This window comes from Lepidochelys olivacea, assembly GCF_965140295.1.
Source record: "Lepidochelys olivacea isolate rLepOli2 genome assembly, chromosome: 18".
NCBI classification, from domain to species: Eukaryota; Metazoa; Chordata; order Testudines; family Cheloniidae; genus Lepidochelys; species Lepidochelys olivacea.
Window position 1 is genome coordinate 21,344,238 of NC_140428.1, and position 21,151 is coordinate 21,365,388.

Genomic DNA, 21,151 nt, shown 5'->3' on the forward strand with positions numbered 1-21,151 from the left:
ATCAGCCCTTCCACTTGCGAACAGAGCTGAATGTGACCTTATCTCCATAATCTCTGGTAGGGCTCTGGAGATGGCCTTTGGCAGGCAGGTACTGCCCAGCCTCCCTGTGGAGTCTCGGGCAGCGCCTGAGGCCAGGCCTGGCTGACTGACTGGAGAAGGCTGTAGTCCTTGGCTTGCCTTTGGAAGAAGGAAGTACCTAATTTTAAAGCCGTTGGCTGTTGCAGTCAGATTCCCTCAGAGACGCTTGCTCCGGCTGCAGATGGAGGCGTCTTGCCCATGTGTCGGCTGTGCCTGGAATAATTGAGTTCAGTGTCACTTCCTCTACTTACCGAGCTGCAGCCGCTTTCCCAAAAAAGGAGGGGAAAAATCAGCCATCCCCGTGTCTCGCTAGCTTCACTGTAAACAGCTGGGAGTTTGGGTTCCAGGGCAGGGGACAAACCACGAATGAAAATGATAATGTAACTAAAGGAAACTCGTCTGTCTGTCCACCCGTCTTCTAGTTGGGAGGGAAGGGAAAATGCTGCTCCTCCAGCCATGTCCCAAACCCCTTTGGGTCCTTTCCCCCCTCCAGTCTCCCTGCAGCATGGGAAAGCTAGTCATTTCCACAGATGCCTTTGTAAAGGGGGATGAAAGTTCAGTGAAGCCCAGGCTCTCGCTGACTGGGAGGAGAAGGGGGTAAAGTAGATCAGAGATCTACGTCTGGAGCATGTGGCGGAGAGTCAAGGTTCTATCTCTGGCTTTTTCACATCGCTGGAGGGACCCACTGGGCTTTTGAAGGCCTCAGGATGGCATGTCATGGTGCCACTGGACCCTCTGCAGAGTGTAGCTGGCAGAGAGCCCCGCTCTGTGGGACAGGGCATGTAATTCTTGCCCTTGCTGTGAAAGGGAGATTGCAGTGGGGGACAGGGGCTGAGGATAGGAGCCAGGGTTTAGATTCTGATCTCCACTCAAGAGTCAGGGAGAAGCTGAGGATCCGTGACCTGGGCTGTAAGGTCTCTGGTGCAGGGACTGTCTTTTTGCTCCGTTTTTGTACAGCCCCTAGTACAATGGGGTCCTGGCCCATGTCTGGGGCCCCTAGGTGCTACAATCATACAAATAACAATAAAATGGCCCATAAGGAGCAAAGCTCTGTGGATTCCAGTCCTCCATGTGGCTGGAGGACAGGACAGGGGATACTCAACCCCTTCTCATCCCCCCACTCCACACCTCTTCAAAGGGGTCAGGAGGGAGACAGACAATTCCAGCCCCTTTTTCATGTGGACGGATGTGGCTGAGGACGATGCCCAGCACCAAATGGTCCAGAGGATGCTCTGAAACCTCCACAACAGATCACCTGCATATCACGTCACTTCCAGTTATTGGTTGGCTCATGCCCTGAAGCATGAGAGTTGATATGAGAGTTTTACCCTCTCCAGTGTGACTGTTGATGTTCTGATTCCTGTAAATATCCAGTCCTTTTGAGCATCCTCCTGAGCTCTTGGCCTCAGTGGTTGCATAGGCGTTGAGTTCCACAGGTGAATAAGGTGTTTTCCAAACGAGTATTTTCTGTTATCAGTGGTAAATACGTGGGCGGTCCCCTTGCTCCTCTGTTGTGATCCAGGTGAAGCTGGAGTTGCCTGGCTGGTTTTCTCTCCATGGTTTCTCATTCTCCAGACCTCTGCCCTGTTCCACTCTGGGCTCTAGTCCAGCTCTCTCCTTCCATGTTCATCCCATGCTGTCAGGCACTGGGAAGCAGGGAAAGTTCTGCTCTCCTCTTCTGGGATTGGAGCGCTCTCTCTGTCACCTTCCGGCCCTGCTGACAGAGCTGGGACTCGAACTGCTCTTGCGTTTCGGAGGATTGACTTGCCTGCGTGAACCGCACCATGCTCGTCTCAGAGCTCCAGTGAGGTTCTTTGGGGTCACCTCCCCATCCAGCTAGACTCTGCTCCAGCAGAGAGAAGGGGCGATATGCATTTAAACCATGGCGACGGGTGTTAGGCAGCCGGCTGTTTTGGGCTCAGGGGATTTAAAACAAAGGTTTGTTCGTAAGGGGTGAAAATTCTCTCCTCGACAGCAGCTCCAGCCAAGCAGCAGGCTGCCGGGGCCGGGTGTGGGGGCTTGTTATCATTTGGAGCACGTAGCGGGGAGAAGGGCTGGGGGAGAGAAACTCCCAGGGCAGCCGGAGTTTTTCCATTTTGTGGTGCGTGTGGAGAAATACACCTTCGGGGGGCATCTCTCCCCTGCCCCCCACCCCCCTTTGCTGCAGCTGAAGAACATTAAACACATGAAAAACATTAGAGGGGATTTTCCCCTCCCTCCTGCCCCTCCCCCCCAAACACCTTTTCCGAGCGAGGGACCTCCAGGAGACAGAGGCCCATGAATTGACCCTGCCCAGCATTTTAATTGACAGGCCATTAAAAATGGATGTGTGGCTAGAGAGAACTATTCAGATCGCAGGCCTGTTGCTATCCGTATGGGATTTTAATGATTTATGTTTCCTTCTCCTCCCCCTTCCCCCCCGCCCCAAACAATCCAGGCGCCATGGGAGGTCTGTTCTTGGATGGGGAGGAAAGCCCTGCGCTGGAAGACATCAGCAAATGGACAGTGGAGGATGTCTGTAACTTTGTGGGCAGTTTGTCTGGCTGTGCCGAGTACACTCAGGTAAATTCACAGCAGCTTGGGAAACATTTGGCGGGGGTGGGAGGGGAAGGGAAAGGGGGAGGGAGAGAACTCGCTCCAGCTCTTCCCCCCCCCCCCCAACCCCTGCAATCAATCAGAGCAAATGTGGTGGAATATTTAAGAGAGCCCTGCAGGGCTGTCAACTGTCTGGCTTTCCTGTTTTCCTACAGGATTGGGGCTTAACCGCCCTGCTGCCAGTAGATGCCCCCAGGGCATGGAGGGGTGTATATGTGGCTCGCAGTCAGGAAGGTGGGAGAGGGGGAGGTAGAGGGTGGCTGCTGCTGGGTGGATTACAGCTAGCAACTCCCCGCCTTGGGAGAGAGTGTGTGGAAGTCGGTAGTGTCCCACAACCAACCCGAACACAATGCTGGCTTTGTGCCAGGCTGGCCTGGGGTGTGTTATAACGAGGGACTGGGTACTGGGTTTGAGTGCCGTTCAGAAGGGCCTTTTCTCAGGGAGCGCCAGGAGCTGGAAGCCTGTGGCATCTTCACCAGAAGGCAGCACCGGGTTGGCCTGATTGTTTCTCTCTGGTGCCTAACAATAGCTCCGCCTCCCTTGAGCACTGTGCCAGCCGGGTGCCGAGGTAAAAAGCCACTTGCCACCAGTGGTACAGCTGGGCCAGACTTTGGCCTCCAGAGAGTGCAGTTCAGATTCCACTGAGGTCAGACGGTCTCATCTTAACGCTCGGCAGCACTGAGTGATCTCCGCTCCAGCGAGGGCTCACCGGCTGCGGGTGGTGGGGAGCGCTCCAGGGGCAGAGCTCTGGGAGAAGGGGAAGAAGCTGTGAGAGACCCCTCCCTCACCCACTAAATTAATTGCCACACAGAGTCGTTTTGTTTGTTTGTTTTTTAAAGCCTTTTGCAGTGGGAGCAATGCATCCATCGATGGGTGCTGCAGGGTTCATAAAGCCGCTCAGTGTGAGGCTGCTAGGTGGGACACGAAAAACAACCCTGCTTTTTGGCTCCCACGGCTGTTGAAGTCCATTATAAATACCCCATTGAGCGCATGCACGAATAGCAAATGCAGATTCCTGAGCTGTCTGGGACAGCTCTTTAAAGAGGGCACAGTGTGCTCAGGAGAGAGAGAGTGACAGAGATGGGGGCTGGGGATGAGAACTAAGAGAGGTTTAGCTCAGGAGACTCCAGCTCCTCTTGGAACACTCAGCACTCAGAGAAGCACTCAGACAGGGAACACCGGGGAGATCCAGGCACTAAAATGCAGCTCCTAAGGGGAAGAGGGAGAGAGGACATCAAGGGAATCGAGCTTAACAAAGACCGCCCCCTTGACGCACAGAAAGTGAGAGGGGGCAAGTCTGGGGAATCCAGTTGACTGGAGCCCGTGGGGAAGCCACCGCTTGGAAACGATCCGCTTTGTCCACTTGCTTCTGAGCTGCCTGAAAACTGATTTTCAAAAGCTCCCTCCCGTCCCCCCCTAGCTCCCGGAGCATCCGGCATCCCTGCCTCTCCCTGAGCCATTCCGGCCAACAACCACACAGCTGAGCTGCTGCTCAGAGTGTAATAACGGTCCAGCAAGTGACCTTTCCTGCAACGGCTTGATCCCCAGCCAGTGTGAGAAAGCCAAGGCCCGGCATTGGCGTTGCTCCGGGGAGCAGGCCTTGGGAGAGCAGCTCAGGCGGCTGGCGTGGGTTTCGGGCTCTTTCGTTCTCCGTGGGTTGCAATAGTGCTGCACGTTTTCACAGAGAAAAGATCTCCTTAAAGATGGTCCCCTAGGGGAGGGGGAATCTGGGAGTCGGGCTTTGCCGTTCATTATGGTGGCCAGGAAGCAACGCCTCCCTTCCCGCTCTCTGGGGTGGCTGGCCGCGGTGCGTTCACTGCATAGTCTGTCCTCCTGTGCCCCCGAACCGTGGTGTTAATCTCATTCTGACAAGCTTCATTAAAACCACCTGTGAGCCTGGTGCTTCCTCAGAGCCAGCAGCTGTGCCTGCGAGAGGGCGGGTCTGACAGAGATGGGGGGCCTGCGAGTGTGTGAGAGAAGAGGGGGCTAGGACCGAGAGTGGGGCTTGAGAGAGCAGGGGAATATTGGGGGTGACGGAGAAAAGGAAGCGGTGGCCGGAGGGTGTGTGAGAGAGACAGGTTTTCATGTCTGGCGTGGGGAAGGGAAGGGCCGGGGGCGTTGGTGTAGAAAGCAGGCAAGGGATGCCTGGGGGGAGAGGAGAAGTCAGAGGGCAGGATCGGGAATGCGTGTACTAGTGAGGCGGGGAAGGGGGTAGGTTTCGGGGTGGGGGAGTGTGTTAAACCAGCCCAGATCTGGGGTAACTCACTGGTGGGAGTGGAATTCCTCCATAACAGAGCAGAGGGTGACCCCACCGCTGCAAGTGTTGAGGTAGGTAGGAAAAGTGGAGAAATCCTGAACACATGCACCTTGCCAAAGACTCGGCCATTTACACCTCCCAGTGCTCCCTGCGTGCCTCGGGACAGAAAATCCATAGGTGACTGATGGCCTGGCTCAGCAGCACTCTCGGCGCTGAGCAAACCCGAGCCCTGTCAAATAATGGGGCTCACGGTAAACAACCCCAGCATCCCCTCGCAGCGTCCTGGCTGGCACACAGGGAGTTAAACAGCTGAGGCTTTTGTCGTTCATCATGGTTGTGTGCTTAATAGGTTTTTACTGTGTGAAAAATCCAGCGTGCAGGGGTGCTGCAGAGCTGTCTGCGTTCTCTCCTCCCAAACCACAACTGCTGGGGAGGTCTGGCACTGGCCCGCACTGTGCTCCCACCAGGAAGCCCAGCAAGAGCTTGGCAGTGACGCTGTGCATTCGGGAACATGTTTCAGAGACACCAAAAAGTAACATAATTGAAAACAAAGTCGTCCTTCCCAGTCCCGATCTCCATCAGTGTCCATCTTTGTGTCCCCCACCTGGTGAAGTTAGGCCTCCCAGTATGCTAGGGTTAGGTCTTTGGGGGGCAGAGAGCTGAGCAAGGGAGCCTTTTGGCTCCTGGCCATGTTGGCTCTGTAGGAGGGAAAGAAATCGGTCTATCATGTTTCGCTCGGTCAAAGAGCAGAAACACACACCGCAGCCATCAAGAGCAGCTTTGCAACAGCTCAGCTGCCTCAGCCCCCACTGCTCTCCAAGGGGCTGGTTCTGCGATGCAAGACACAGCTGAAAAGGAACCCACTCGAGCAAACTGGAAGCCCCCCTCCCTTGGCTGTGCTGCCCTAACAATGCTCTGCGAAGCAGCTCCGCAACCAGCAGGAGCCGATTCAACTGTTAGCCAGCGCCGCAGCCCACAGAAAGTTCGCCCCGGCGCGAGGCCAGCACTCGCCCTGGCAAGTGGAAAAACCTGGCTGGAGTGAAGGGGTGGTTCAGTGAGGAGGAGAAAATCTGCATGTGCCCTGTGGAACCCAGGGTCCGCCACTGAGTGGAAATGGCTCGGTAGCAAATGAGAACAATGACTGAGTGGTGTTTTACACTCCCGCATTGGAGCGGCAAGCACTGAGCCAGCATTAATGGGACAAAGATGCTGGCAGGGAGATGGGTACAATTACATCCCCACTTTAGAGATGGCAAACAGAAGCACTGGGGAGGGGGGTGTCTTGTCTGAGGCAGGGCTGGGGATAGAACCCAGGCATCCTGACTCCCTGAGCTGGGCTTTTACCACAAGGCCTGTTAGAGGACAAGCTGCTGCTTGAGCCCATCCGTCAGTGTGGTGGGGGCAGAGCAAACTCTTCAGAGTTCTTTTTTTTCCATTCTGTTTTTTCCCCTTTCCTTGGGAATGGTGTCTGGATCAAAGGGTGTTTAGGGATTTGTGTACATGTATAACAGAGGTGTGTGTGTGTGTATTTGTGTGCATGTATAATAGAGGGGTGCGTGTGTGATATAGATTATATATAAATCTATACGATAAAATTCCAGGATTGTCACTCTGAAGCCTAGAATGTCTGTTGAGTCACTGTGGAGCAATGGAAAAGCTACAAACATGGCCGAGCGCTCGTTTTGTTTAGAATGTCACCCCCTCACTGGGATTCACAGCCTGATACCATCCAGTTTTTAAGTTCTCAGCTGTTTTGGGCTTTTTTACACACACGATTTTCTGAATTACACCTGGGCAACAGCACAGGCTTCAGCTCCTAGTCACTGTAACTAGATAAGTTTCAGGAGGATAGGTCCATCAATGGCTATTAGCCAGGATGGGCAGGGATGGTGGCCCTAGCCTCTGTTTGCCAGGAGCTGGGACTGGGCGACAGGGGATGGATCACTTTATGATGACCTGTTCAGTTCATTCTCTCTGGAGCACCTGGCACTGGCCACTGTCGGAAGACAGGATCCTGGGCCGTTCTTCTGTTCTGTCTGTGTTGTAATGTCACTTCGGGTATTCTAATGGGGGTGGTGGGTGTCTGAGAAACCCACTGCCCCACATGGGAGTCACTCATTAGCTCTCCGTTCAAAGGGGCGGGTCATTTTGCATCGTTACTGCTGCCCGTCTAAGCTGGGAGGTAGTGCTCATTTGCTTAGCACAAAACCCTGCCCTGCTCAGTGCAGCACCGAGGGAGTGCATAGATTTTTTATCTAATTAATTTAAAGTGGATGTTAGCACAGATAAAAAGGCAGGACAGAGTGTGAGTGTCGTAGCTGAGGAATGGTTTGTATGCGGCACACACTGTCCAGCCATCTGTCTGTCGGGCATGTGAACAGTGTTTAGGGCCTTGGTTTTGTTTAAATCAACTCTGAACACGTTATTTCCTGGCAGTGGATGTTTCTGAGAAGAACGTCTTTGACCGGGAAATCAAATGTATAAGGGTACTTTGGAGGATGACCTGAGCCTTTTTAGATTATTCGGAAGCCCTCTTTTGTGTGGCAATGCAGTGGTGGGAGGGGATTCAGTCGTTATGTGCAGGGGTCCTACAGGACCAGGAGAGACCTTTGCAAAGAATCGTCAGGGCAATGTGTGGGATCTGGAAAAGCAACCACATTCTGGTATATGCCACCACTCTGGATGTGGCCGGAGACCCTACGAACATGCTTCATACCAGGCCAGCAACAGCTGGGAGTAACTTTGCGTTGCTGCGACCCTGGGCTGGATTTGAACTGAGGTCGCAGGGCCAGTGTACGTTAAGGCGGTTAAGGCGGTTTATACCGGTGTAGTTACAGCAGCATAGCTAAAGACAGGGCGTGCCCCATTCCAGGCCTTGAGCAGGACTTTCCTTGCAACTGCTCCTCGTGGCTGCCAGGAGCTGCTGCGGCAGCAGACCATAGAAGTGGAAAACTCTGCACCGTCAGCAGAGGCTTTGCTGGGCAGCGCACATACATGGGAAGCAGCGGTTGGGTGGTGAAGTTCCCCAGCTTTGGGGAATGCTCTCGGAGCCCTGTAGTCTCTTTGGGGCAGGGGCTTTCTCTTTGTTGTGGGTTTGTACAGCACCGAGCACACGGGGGTCCTGGCCCAAGACTAGTGCTCTGAGGAGCTACCGCACAACAAATACCTCAGGCTAATAAATTGGTTACTCAGCTTCCCTGCTGCGGCCCCCTGTGCTGCCCGCTCGAGGCATGTGATGTGCCCTGTGCTGGCATTTGTAAGCATGGTGGTGTGCTTTGGTTGTCTGCAGGTATTCAGGGAACAGGCTATTGATGGTGAGACGCTGCCTCTCCTGACCGAAGAGCATTTACTGAACAACATGGGGCTCAAACTGGGACCAGCTCTGAAGATCAGGTCACAGGTAAGAACACCACTGCAGCCGTGGTGGCTGGTGTGGTCGAAACAGGGGCAAGTCAAAGCTGCATCTCCTGCTCCTCCCCCCCCCCCCCCAGCTCTCTTACAATATGGGTGAAGGCCAAAACGCCAGGGAGCTCAGTCTAGTGGTTGATCTGCAGCACCAGGAGCTGGGTTCACAGCTCTGCACGCTGATCGTCAGTGATTCAGGCAAAGAAAGGTTAACCCCCCCTTCCTTATAACCCGCCCCCTCCGCGCTGTGTGAGAGCAGGCTTAATTCACTAGCATGTGAGAGCTTTGAGGGAAGGCACTATAGAAGTGTCACCAGCAGGCTTGTTTGTCAACACAGCTGTATTTAGCATGCATGCACCAGGGTCACTCCCAGATGCAATGTAGACACACACACCCTTGGAGGCCAGGAGGGCTGAATCAGGCCTCTGCTTGATTAAAGAAGGTGGGGCCAAGCCTACTGTGCCCCCACTGGAGGCGGTGATCGCTCAGTCTCAGTCCCCCTCGGCCATGGTTTGGCGGACAGGCTTTAACCCACCCTGCTCTGAATGCCAATGGCAGACTCAGAGGGAGAGGCCAGATTGATGATAATTAACCAGCACTTTCCTGGGATTTAGAGCCATTTGTTCCTGTTCGGGTCAGTGTGTGTGAACTGTCCAACAAAATTCATCTAATAAACACAAATTCTACAGGGTCTAATATAAAAACAACAGGGGGAATTTTTTTTTTTTTGGAAGGGAAGTCAAATATAGTTTATGAAGGCACCAGCAGTTCTAAATCGAGGGTAACGTTAAAAGGGAAAAACATTTCTAACCGGTATTTGTAAAAACAAAATGCACGTGGACACATCCATTTGCACACACGTAGGTGTATTGTTGGAAATAAAACGTTACGGGCATGGGTGTTTAATATAAATTCCAGTACCAGAATGGTTTATATCTATATAAACCATTAATATAAATTCCATAAAATGTATGTACAGTAATGTATGTAGACATTCATTACTGTCTTACATGCAGGTGATGTACACAAGGGTACACAGACATGTTACATACGTATGCGTGTTAATTTACGTAAATAGCCATGCTATAGTGACACACACACACACACACAGGTTTAGTTTCCCTTACCCACAAGCTAGACATTTGTTATATTATGTTAAAACAATCAGGGTAACTTTATTACTTTCCCTGCAGCCCTTACTGTTTATGAGGGGTCTAATAAAAAGGTTCTGTGGGCAATTGTTCCCTGTGGATCAATTTGCTCGGAAATAAAACTCTTACATTTCTTAAAAACAGAGCACTCCAACTCGCTCACAGTCGGACTTGGTTCAGATTTTTGGGGGAGGGATGAGATCCAGTTTTAAGCCCTGCCTCTATAATGGGGGGGTGGGGCAAAGCCTCCCCAACAGAAACAGGGTGTGCACTTTGGCCCTGGTTGGGAGGTGAGAACGACTGCAGGGGAAGTTTCTGTGCCCTTGGGCCTGTGCAGCCTTCTATGCATTTGACAACAGCTCCCTCGCCCCCACACCCCACAATGGAAAACTAGGCACCCAGGAGCTCAGCACCTTCCCACGCTACAGCAAACGCCAGGACGCTCCTTTGCCTTGGTGCAGCTCCCAGGCTGTTTTCAAGTTGGGCTGGCAGCAGGAGAGAGACTCGTTAAGCTAATGTAGTTTAGTATTTTCCACAGCAAACAGGACTGCGAGGGAGAGGAAATGATAGCAGGAATCTCCACACATCCCTGCTGCGGTCTGCAATGTCCTGCTTGCCTTGCATGCCCCTGGTCGTCCCGTCCCTGTCCCCACCCCAAACTGCTCCCCTGGGTGGAGTGTAGCAAGCAGATGGTGCGACTTCCCAGGAAAGGGAGGGAAGGGTCTCAGCTCCCTGATTTGGATTTAGCTTCAGCTTCAGGGCACGGGCAACTACTGCCAAGGGGCTGTATGCACCAGACCTTGGTTCATACACACTGGTTCTTTAGCACAGTCCACTCTCCCCATATAGCTGCGGGGATGGGGGGAGAGTAAAAGGCAGGGTGCTCCTCTCTTTTCCCTACCCCATGCCTCTTGCTATAGCCCACATGCTCAGCAGGTAGCCAGGAGCCACTCTTCTTTCTGGGGCAGTATGGAACTACTGCCCCAAGGAGGCAGGTGCTGCAGGACAGGCTAGGAGCGAGAGACAAGGGCTTGAATGTGTGCGCTCTGTAAAGAGGAGCGAGATGTAATTACCCAGGCTGGACTTTAGGCAATGCACGGCCATTAATGCTCTCGCACCTTGGCCTCTTCATGGGGTGAGGAATCATGGGCTCAGCATCTGCTTCCATGTTCCTGCAGTGGCAGACTGGGGGTGTGAGTTATGCAGAGCAAGGTGGGGGCTGAGTTTGAGATTCTGAACTCCCACAGGTTTGACAGACTAGTCTTGTTTCAGAGCAATGATGTGTGAGTGACTGTGTTACCACTATCATGGCTGTGTCTGTTTGGAGTCACAAACGCTTGCCTTCCTACCTGGCAGGGCTTCTGTGTGGGTCAGTGCAACAGCCCCAAAAGCGCTCAAACCAGGGTTAGAGGCAAGGGACTTGCCAGGGAAAAGGAGCTGCTGGGGCCAAGGAGGAGATGAGCCAACAGCCATGGCTACACAACACCTGAAATTTAGCAAAAAACAATATACGCACACCCTGGTCCCTTGGGTAAGTTTGGCCACCCTCTACTAGCAGGGAAAGTGAGCTGGGTTTAAAGTGGGGCACAGAGGATGGTCTTCTCCCCATGGCTAATGTTCCATGGGCCTGCTCTGGTTTTGTTTTCTGGCACAGTCCCTACGCCTGTATGATCAATCCCTCCTTTTCACCATGCTCATGCGGCATCTTGGCCAGAGCACGCTACTGCTCTGCCATGCTTCGTTTCTATGGCCCAGGAACAGCATATGGTGCTTCCTACCTCCACTGCCTGATAAGCCTTTCTCCTGCTTGTTTTAGGTGGCCAAGAGAGTTGGCAGGGTTCTCTATATGGCAAGCTTCCCCATGGCATTCCCCCTGCAGCCCCCTGGCTTACGGCCTCCAGACCGAGACCTGGCACCCGCTGAGCTCCGCCCATCCTCTACGGGCAGCGTATCCTCCCCATACAGCAGCAGCCTGCTCCCTGCTAGCCGCATCTCACCAAAGCAGGAAAATGGAAACCCCCCATTAATGGCTGGAATCAACGACACCACGAAACCGCCCTCGTAACTGCACAGCCGCTCGACTCCCTCCAGTCCTAAGACACAGTGTGATGAACTCAACATAACGAGTGCAAGAGACGAGGGGACCCTCTCCCCCAGCCCGAGGGTCAGGGAAAGGGGGTTGTGTATGTGCGCATTCACTTTTGTTTTGTTTTAAAAAACCCACAATAAGAAAAGAGCAAAGGGAAAAAAAATCCAAAGATTTATTGAAAGCAATTCAAGGGGGAAAAAAGGGGTTGAGAGAAACCTGGCCGTGCTCCCTCGTTCCTGCTTGTCCAAACCCAAGGGAGAGCAGCGGGCAGAGATAGGAATGCTCATCTGTTTGCCTTGGAGGGAACACAGCTTTGGAGAACTGCTGGGGGTGACCCTGCCCACCAAGGCAGAGAGCCCCGAACTGTGAGCAAACCAACCCCCCGCCCCCAAAACTGTACTCAGCTCTTTGTTCAGGTGTCTATGCATCTCTAGCAACTTTTAAACCAATACCAAAGACAGACAAAAGGCAAGTTCCGGTCCATGTTTACTTCAGTGCGGATGGTACGGCAGAGGTGGCTTTGGTGCTCTCCCTGGGGCAGGGGGTGCTGCCCCCCACGTGCCACGGTGTTTTTGCTGCGCACAGAGACTACGGTGGCATCTCCTTGGCCCCAGCCCCCCCGGGACTTGGGGGGGGGGGGGAAACAGGGACAGGGACTTTCTTGTGAAGAAAACAAACAATAGAAGGGGTGTGGTGGGAAGGGGGGAGGACCCCCCACCCCTGTGTGTGTACAGCAGACTCACTCATTGATACTGGTTTTTGGTTGTGGAGGGGTTATTTTCTTTTAAAGCCTTGTTACAGAGGTGGACGTAGTTGCACATTCTGGCCTGCTGAGGCCTATGCGACAGGTACCTGTGCGTGCCCATAGGAGGTAGGGAGGTCAGGCAAACCAGAGGGTAGAGTTTTTACTACTGTGAAGAAGACGGTAACTCCTGAGGTGACCTGTAACTTGTACAGTTGTGAACAACAATCACACATGGTACTTCGCGCTCTTGCTCTCTCTTTTTGTTTGCATGTGCTACCGTTTTTCTTATAAAAAAAATAGCTTGGTGGTACATTAGCTTCTTTATCTTGTAAAAAAACAATTGTCATTATTCATCCCATCACAATAAATGCTTTCCAGCAATCAGTTTAAATAAAAAAATCACAAAGGGTCCTTGCTTCCCCCCTTAGAACGTCTGCTCCGTGCCTACCTGCTAGCCGCTGCTGGGACAGATCTCCCACCTTGCAGTCACGCTAGGTCTGTGCTCCTGGGGACTCCAGCAGTTCTTCTGCATTAAACCGACTGCCCCTCGGGGTCAGGAGCTGGGGCATGTTTTGCTTCACCAGCCAGAGCTACTGCAACGAAGACTGGCACAGAGGAATGATGGGAGGGAGCGCACCCCCTAGTGAGGTCACAAGGCTCTGGGTCTGGCTCGGCAGGAGGTGAATGAGGAGCAAGCGTAGAGCTGGTCAAGAACGTATCCGTGTAGAAGTTTCTTGCCAAAAATAGGGTTTAGTTGTTAAAAAAAAAAAAGGGCAGGGGGACATTTGATTTTTGGCTGGGAAATGTCAAAAATCATTTTAAATTTTGACAAAACAGCACAAGGTAGGTTTGGCTGGGTTTTTATCCTCTCGGTCCAATCCAATGGCAGCCGGGGGGTGTGTGTGTGTGTCTCTCCACTTTAACTTTTATGAAGTTGGAAAAATGAGCATGTGAAAACCCCCGCGCCGAGGGCCTTTGTGCCAGGCTTGCAAGAAGGTGGAGGGGGAAATGACCCCTCAGTGTCTGCCACTAGTTTTTCACCAACAGTCCCTCAATCTCATCAGCTGTTCCTAATCTAAACCCTGCCCTAGGGAAGCAACCTTCCAATCGTTTCCTTCCATTTCTCAATCTGAAAGTTTCATGGTGATGCTCACGATGGGCAGCGCCATGCAATGGCTGGAGCACAGGGACCTGCAGGGGCTGGTTTCTAGCCCTGCCCGAGGCGCGTCACAGCCTTGCTGTGGGAGAGTTTGCCAGGAGTGTCCCAGAGGAGACATGTAACAGGAACGTACTCGCTGTGTGTGCACAGACCAGCACGGGCCTCACTGTCACACCCACAAACACTTCTGATCACCATGGAAGCAGCAGGGGAGCCCTCTCCTGCTAAGGCAGTATTGGAAACGTTTGAAAAGTCAACCACACTGCTCCAGACCTCAGAGATGTGACTTGGTCCTGGAGCCACACTTAGCATCTCAACACATTTTCCTGTCAAATCTGCCCACTTCCCACCCCTGCTGCAGCTGCCAGCCCTGCAAACTAAACATGGGGTCTGAGATTCAAGCTGGCATCTCCTCCCTGGCAAAGGCAGCTCTGCAGGCTAAAGTCCTTCCCCCCGTGGGGGTGAGCTGAAGGATGCACTGGAGAGCCTGGAACTGGAACCTGGTTAACAGCAAGGTGGTTGGTGTGAGAGCCAGCCCAGTTCGGCACAAGGTCTCAGTGAGCAGAGGGACAACATGAAAACCCTTCTCGGCACCGAGGTAAGCAGCACACCAGCAACGCTAGCTCTGCCAGCCTGTCTTCGGTGGGGCCTGGCCAGCAGCACCTCTGGATGCAGACGAGCAAAGGGGGCTCAGGGGGGCATAGCAGCCCGCCCTGGGAGGACGCGTTCCACTGGGGCACACGGACCCGCCGACCGGGGCAGGCCCTTCCATTTCCTTCGTCTGCCAAGTCAGCGTGATCATCCCTGTTCACCCCCACAGCTCGTGTGCGCGGACACAGCTCTGAGCTGCTTTTAATGATGGTGGGAAAAGTTTCCAAAGACCGGGCAGCTACAAAGACCCACCTGATAAGCACCCCGTGACCAGCCTGGCAGAGTGCCCAGCCCACTGGCGAATGGCCGCATGAGCAGAGGAACCTGTCCCTCCCGGGACTGAACCCTGCGTTATTTAAGGCACTGGAGTTTAATGAGGGCTTTTTATTACCTTTGCTGAGCAGTTGGACTGGTCCTGATGTGACCACACATTTCACTGCGTTCCCACAAACGTAACTCTGGTGGAAAAGGTCCAGGCAGCATCTCTGCTGCATCCAGGAGAAATTCTGCCCCGCTAGGGCTGCCCATCTCATGGGGCTCCTACCTCCTCCTTTGGGATCACTTGAGGCTTTCCCTTGGCCTACTTTGCATCACGACCAGCTTTGATTGTCAGCAAGGGCACAAGCTCGCCCTCCTAGGTGCAGAGCATTTGCAGAGTCTTTAGTCACCGGCTAGGTCGTCAAAGTAACTGTCATCAAGGTCCTCCACAATGTCCTCCTCCCCTTGGGCCAGCAGCTCAAGGTCGGCCGAGGACAGCCGCCCGGCATAGGCCAGCTGCTTCTGGGTCCCCTCCGAGGTGGAGGGCCCCTCCTCAGCTCCCCCTGCGGGCAGAAAGAGCAGAGAGGTGTAAATCCCATGCTACCAGGAGGGGGCAAGGCAGGCAGAGGAGGAGACCCATTGCTAATTAATCACAGACGCTAATTAACTTACCTACCGGTGCTGCTGCAGCTCCCAGGGAGCGCAGCGTTCGAAGCAGGGAGGGGAGAGGGAGCCGAGCAGAGCTCCTAAGAAACCCTGAGCCCTCTCCTCCGAGTTCCCATTAATCCAGTCACTTTTCCCTCTTGCTGATTTAGACTGGGGGTTGCAGGGCTTGGGAGCCACAGAGGTTCCTGACCCCAGGCTGAGCCCCTGGTCTCTTTGAAGGTATTCGTGAGCTCCATGCAAAGCAGAGCTGGTTTCCAAGGACTGTGCAGAACTGCCCAGTCCCCCCGTAAGGCAGGCTACATTCGGCTTCCTCCCACCACATCCACAGGGACCTCCGGAGCCAGGGCTGCTCGGTGCCTGGTTCCTGGGCTGTGCTGGCCACAGACACCAGCATACTGCAGAGCTGGAGGCCAGCTGGGTCTTATGCCCACTTCCTCCTCTCGAGAGCTCCCAGGGTGGGGAGAAGTCGTGCAACACGAGTCAGCGGCCGGGGTGCTGCCAGCAAAACCCACTGGCCTGGCAGGAGACGCTCCAGTCCCTGCAGGCCAGCTGGGGGGCCTCCCCGCCTCCCTTTCAGGCCAGCCGGGTGGGGCCAAGGGAAAGAGCACTCCTGGAGCAGACAGGAAAATGTTCCCAAGCATTTCTGCCTTCGCAGCATTGTCCCGTCGTGTATCTAATGCCCATCTAATCTGGGCACTGGCACTGGGATGCGTGTGCCAAGCCCCAGCCATCTGCCATGCCGAATCAGACCCATTCTGGGCAATGCTCTGGCTTAGACTCCCCCTAGCTAGCAAAAAAATCCAACCTGCCGGTCACAGGAGACCCTGCAGCCGCTTCCCACCAGAGCCTGTATCAACGGGGTTTGGGCATTGCGGTGCTGGCTCTTCCACTGCTCTGCAGCACTGAGATCGCGCTCCAGCCCCCACGCTCTCACAGACGGCAACAAACCGGGCTAAGGTGCCATCAGGCACGACAGGCCCTGGCAGGCTCGGCTCTGCTCTGCCAGCTGGGCAGCAGGAGTGATGGGTAACGCTGCCAGAAGAGAGCTGCTGAAAATACGCCATGGGACCAGCGCCGACCAGGCTGCAGAGAGACGTGGGGCTCTGAGCCTGAGCAAGACAAGCGGCTGGCCATGCTTCAGGTTCTGGCTGCCCCCTGGGGACCTGGTTCCCGGTGGGCAACCTGGTTCTCTGCGTGCCCACAGGAGCACAGCTGGAATAAACTGCCCTCTCGCCTGCACATGTCCCCCTCCGGGCACCAGCTGCTAACGGAGATGCACAATCGCTAGGGGTGATCCCGGCATTTCCTGCCCCCGCCCCCGGGGAGAGAATCAGTGGCCAAGGGGTTAAGCAGAAAGGAAAAGTATCACCACAGCTCTGCTCAGGTGAAGTGTTAAGTGCTCGCTGCCCAGGCAGAGCCTGGAAGCCAGGCCCTGGTGGGGAGGGGGGCTGTGCGAAGTTCATTTGAGCCTCTCTGCAGGTGGCCCCTGAAAGGAGATGAAAGGGACCAGCAGCCTGTTCATCCACCTGAGGCCTGAGCCTGAACTGCGGGAGCGAGAACCCTTCCCATGCCCCCTGCCTGGAGCCGTGTGCCTCACACAAGGGGGCTCTTTGCCTTTCTCAGCGAGCTCCCAAAAACCAGGCTGGAGGACAGGCTTGAAACTTATAGACCTGTCCACATTTCCCTTTCCTTTCCCCTCGCAATCCCACACTCCTCCTCCCGGGCTGCTCACCCTCTGAGTCGCTTGCTTCCTCTTCCTCCTCGATTTCATACACGCCCTCTTCGTCGTCCTCTTCGCTCATGTCCGACGACCCAGCTGGGCTCCCCGCGGATCCCTGCGCTTTCTTGGCCTTTGATTTTCCTGCAATTCATTTGTTTTTGGATTACACCAACATCCCGGCTGAGGCCCCTTGGGGCAGGGCATCAGTGCCGTGGGCACCCTCCCGTGAGGTGCCGGGGCAGACAGGGAAGTGACAGGGACAGTACCACAGCCATGTGCCCACTGGCTAACAGCCAGATGGTATGATCGGCTGCACTGAAGAGGCCAGAGTGAGGAATCAGCACGCAGAGCTGAACTATATAGATTCCCACACAGCTGCAAGGGGAAGGGGCAGGGAGTTCATCTCTGGGGCCGGGAGTGACAGCGAAGGCCCAGGTGTGATTACTGCTAGGTATTCATGTAGCACACAGCGGCCTGCCACGGCTTGAGAGGCGGCCCCTGCCTGGCAGCCTCCAGGAGACAAGAGCAGTTGTCACAGCTCAGCTCCCGCTGGGGTTGGGGAGACAGGGAGGAACGCCCTGCAGGAAGAAATGGCCCAGACAGCAGTGGACGAGAGGGAGACAGCTGGGAAGCGCAAGGAGGTGCTAAACCCTGAAACAGCGTCCAATTCCCCTAAGCATCTGCAATCTGCGCGTCACCAGGAAGAGGGCGGGGGAGGAGAGACACACGTGCCCCGCGAATGGGAAAAGCATCAGGGAGGCAAAGCCTAGGTCCTGGCATTGTTGTAGAGCCCCCAACACCAGCCCCCAACCTCCCACTAAACCCAGCGATTTACTGCCCATTCCCATCCCCTCCGCCCCAGGCCGCTAGGGGAACCGTTTCTCCGCAAGCCATGGGACTCCACCTGGCAACCCCGCTGGGCACCGTTCCTCTCTCTGTGCTCGCGGACCCCCAGCGCCAGGCCGATGCTACTCACTCAGCTGCATCCAGAGAAGTTGGTCGTGAGTGCCCCTCACCGCCCCCTCCCCCTCGCTCCCCCTGAACTGAAATGGGGTTGCCTCCGGCCTCCATTCATTAGGCTCACTGGGTACTGAGACCATCCGACCAATGGCGCTCAACCTGTCCCCATGCAGCAAGCTCCCCCCGCGGGCAGGCCAGGCAGAAGATGGATAGCCACGGTACCTACCCCACGAGATAATATTGATGGGCACCTGAGAAGCCTATCTCTGCACACACAGGACCAGGTAGGAACAAAAGCTCACGCCCATTCATCACGGAGCGGGGGCAAAAGGAGCTGTCAGCGTGGGTTCACGGCACTGAGCGCTCATCTGATAGAGACCAGAGGAGCCAGCTCAGCTGCTGAGCCCAGCTGGGAGCAGAACTGGATACCAGGCCTTTGATTGATGTCCTCACTTCTCTGTGCCGGGCTCAGGGCCTGAAAGGAGCACTGACCAAAAACCCTTCCCCGCCAGCTCCTTTGCAACAAAAGAATTTCAGTCGTCTGGCTTATGTTCCCGCAGCCGCGCTGCCGGCACTCGATGCCTGTTCGCGTAAGTCTACACAGAGCTGGCAGCTCGAGGAGACAGACCCGGGCTACTCAGGCTCTCAGCCAGGGCTGCTGGCCTCACTCGCCCCTCCCACCCCCAGCTACATTTCTACATCTAGTGCACTAGCTCGACGGGTGTAGCCGGGGTATGTCCGCCCGAGCCGGAAGTTACAGCTCCAGGGGCAGATGGACCGTGAGAGCGACCTGTTTTACCACCGGTGTCTGGCTAGAGCTCACTCCTTCCATGGCACTCAACACCCCAACTTCCAGCCAACTTTTCAGACATTCCTGGGGAGGGGGAGGGACTCAGCACAGGGCCCACCCAACTTGAAGACTGGGCTGGGTGATGACCTCACACCACAGCCCATGCCAGGGGTAGCACACAGCTCCCGGAGCAAGGCCCGAACCAAATTGTGATCAGTGGCCATCTGGTCCCTCTTGGGCCCTAGGGCAGGGAAATAATCGGTGCCCGTCCTGGAGGTACAGACAGTGCTTGGGGGGAGCAGTGGCCGGGAGGCAGAAGGTGGAATCAAGGCTGAACCCAACTCCATGCAGTCAGAAGGGCGATCCGACGGCGAGGGGGAGTCCAGAGCCTCTTCTCCTTTGGGAAGCTGAGAGGGGCAGCCAACAGCAGACTAACCCTAAGCACCAGCGTAGTGCCCGGATGCTGCATGCCCGCATGTCCCTCTGCCAGCACAAAGCTTGCATAAGCCAGAGGAGCAGCGGTGCCGGGAGCCCTCTGCACACAGTTCCTCCTCCACCCCACCTCCTCCAGGAGTCCCTGCTGACTCGACTTGGAGATACTCGCCTGACTTTTAATACAATTGGGTCGGAAAGCAGGCGCTGTGAAGTCTGCATTAGTCACTTTAATGATGAAGCTATTACTGGTGCAGGGGGAGGGGGTGGAGCTCAGACAGGATGGGAAATCCGCCAGCGCTCCCGGGAGGTTGCAGCCATTCTAAAGCCTTGCCCGGCTTGGCTGCCAAACTAGCTGGTTGCAAGAGGCATGTGGTTAAACAAAAATGATCACCAGGCAAAGGCTGAGCAAGGTTCCAAAAGGGCCTGGTTGCTTAGCAGGGTGAAGACGACAGCGTGTGAATAGTTAATACACCCGCAGTTCGGGAACAGATCTTCAACCTCATACTTCAAGCCCATCTCTAGCTTTCAGAGACCACAATGAGACCTAATGGGGGGTGGAGGAAGCAGATTACCCCATAACTCCCTACTGCAGGGCTCTTCCTCTGAAGCATCTCGTACTGGCCAGTGTCGGAGACAGGAGCCTGGACTAGCTGGACCATGGGTCTGACGCAGTATGACAATTCTCACGTTCCTAGCACCTGGAGTTGCTGGGGCCCCTTAGTCCAATGGAGCAGCTTAGTGCAAGGATCTGGTTCCTGGACGTGACATGCAACAGGAGCACAGGATATGTGCCGAGTTACACACACCACAGGGCAATCTATTGCACCACTAAGTTCTGTCTCTCACCAGGAGAGATCATCTGCGAGATCCTTTAGTGCCGGGGTGATGTGAAATGAAGAACAAACACAGAGTTAGGGGGAAAAAAAAAAAAAAAACTGGCCTCAAACAAAGAAATTGAAGAAGATGTTCCACCCATTATCAAGGGATAAATCCCTCTGCAGCAGCTGGAGATAACTTTGCTTCTAACACACGTTTCTGATTAAGGGGCCAGAGATGCATTACGCATAACTTCATTTTAAAACAAGTCCGTGTCTGTCTCCGTACACGTCGCCTTTCCATAGCACTGCCCACCCCAGGATATCCGAGCCCTCTGAGCACACTAGTGAACTCAGCCTTTTGAGCCTTCTGGGAAGGCAGGGGAGTGCTACTACTCCCATTCTACAGATGGGGAAACTGAGGCACAAGGTGGGCAGTGGCCCAATTTATGCTGTACCCATCGCCATGGTGCCATGCCTCCTCCTTAGCCCATACTAATGGCGAGGGGGCCAAAGAGCACCCAGCCCCTTGCAGGACTGGGCAAAAAGGGCCCAGCTTGCGTCGCTCACTGACTTTGGAGTTTTGGGTGCTCAATGCAGGTGGCCCTCAGGGAGATGGTCAAGGGCACATGGCAAGTGTTTGGAAGGGAGAGGTGGAGGACCCAGATCACCAGAGATCACCTGGATGGCTATAGTGAACCAGACATGTTCTCCCAGGCACCTGTACCATCCCCAATTTGATAGCCAGACATGCCTGGGAAGAGGGGATTGCCAGAGCCAGGATTCCCTCCCAACACTCAGCAACCCAAACTCCTACCTTGGGTCTCACGCCCAGCACCTGGAGAAGCGATCAGGCAAAGAGAGAGCAGGGTGGCTGGGAGGAGAAGCAACTGATGCATGAGTTGGAGGAATAAAATCCACACTTCTGAGCCTGCAAGCCTGATGCAAATGCTTTTGCAGGAGACTGGCGCCAGGCAACCCTTGCAGTAAGATGTAAGCGGTGACACAGGACGGCCATCATGGCAGGTGATACATTGGGGTTTGAACCGGGGATCTCCAGCGCTAGACGCGTACACCGCCACAGCTCTCTCGCTGCATCGCTATCAAACTAGTATCCCTTGCAGATCGGCACAGAGAGAGGACGTGTAACACGCTCACGGCTGGGGGAGACAGACCTCGGGCAGCCCCTTTCCACGCACCTAGATTATTGGCAGGCCCTTCGCAGGGCTCCCAGACATGCTTGCTAGCCCTGGACCTATTGCTTTCCCTGATCTGCCACAAAGCAGGGCCCCGTGGCCGGCTTCTTGTTGCCGGGGGGATGGGAATGCCCCCCCACCCATGCACGCACTCTGGAAACGCCGGCAGCTCTCCGATGGA

General features: G+C 54.8%; 2 protein-coding genes across 12 annotated transcripts in view; one reads left to right on the top strand and one right to left on the bottom strand.

Annotated features, from left to right (window-relative positions):
• Nucleotides 1-12,313, top strand: part of SAMD11 (sterile alpha motif domain containing 11) — a 217,826-nt gene extending 205,513 nt beyond the window's left edge. For all 11 annotated transcript variants that reach the window (XM_084651899.1, XM_084651902.1, XM_084651905.1 and 8 more), the window contains 3 exons: nucleotides 2,516-2,640; nucleotides 8,220-8,330; nucleotides 11,303-12,313. In XM_084651899.1, coding sequence (XP_084508025.1) covers nucleotides 2,516-2,640; nucleotides 8,220-8,330; nucleotides 11,303-11,551 — 485 coding nt within the window. In that variant the 3' untranslated portion in view covers nucleotides 11,552-12,313. The remainder of the gene's footprint in view (nucleotides 1-2,515; nucleotides 2,641-8,219; nucleotides 8,331-11,302) is intronic.
• Nucleotides 12,314-14,499: 2,186 nt separating this feature from the next.
• The window catches only part of NOC2L (NOC2 like nucleolar associated transcriptional repressor), an 81,459-nt gene continuing 74,807 nt past the window's right edge, over nucleotides 14,500-21,151 (bottom strand). Inside the window, exons 18-19 of the mRNA XM_084651909.1 lie at nucleotides 16,787-16,915; nucleotides 14,500-14,951 (exon numbers count right to left, since the gene is read on the bottom strand). Of these exons, the coding sequence (XP_084508035.1) occupies nucleotides 14,791-14,951; nucleotides 16,787-16,915 (290 nt within the window). The 3' untranslated portion in view covers nucleotides 14,500-14,790. The remainder of the gene's footprint in view (nucleotides 14,952-16,786; nucleotides 16,916-21,151) is intronic.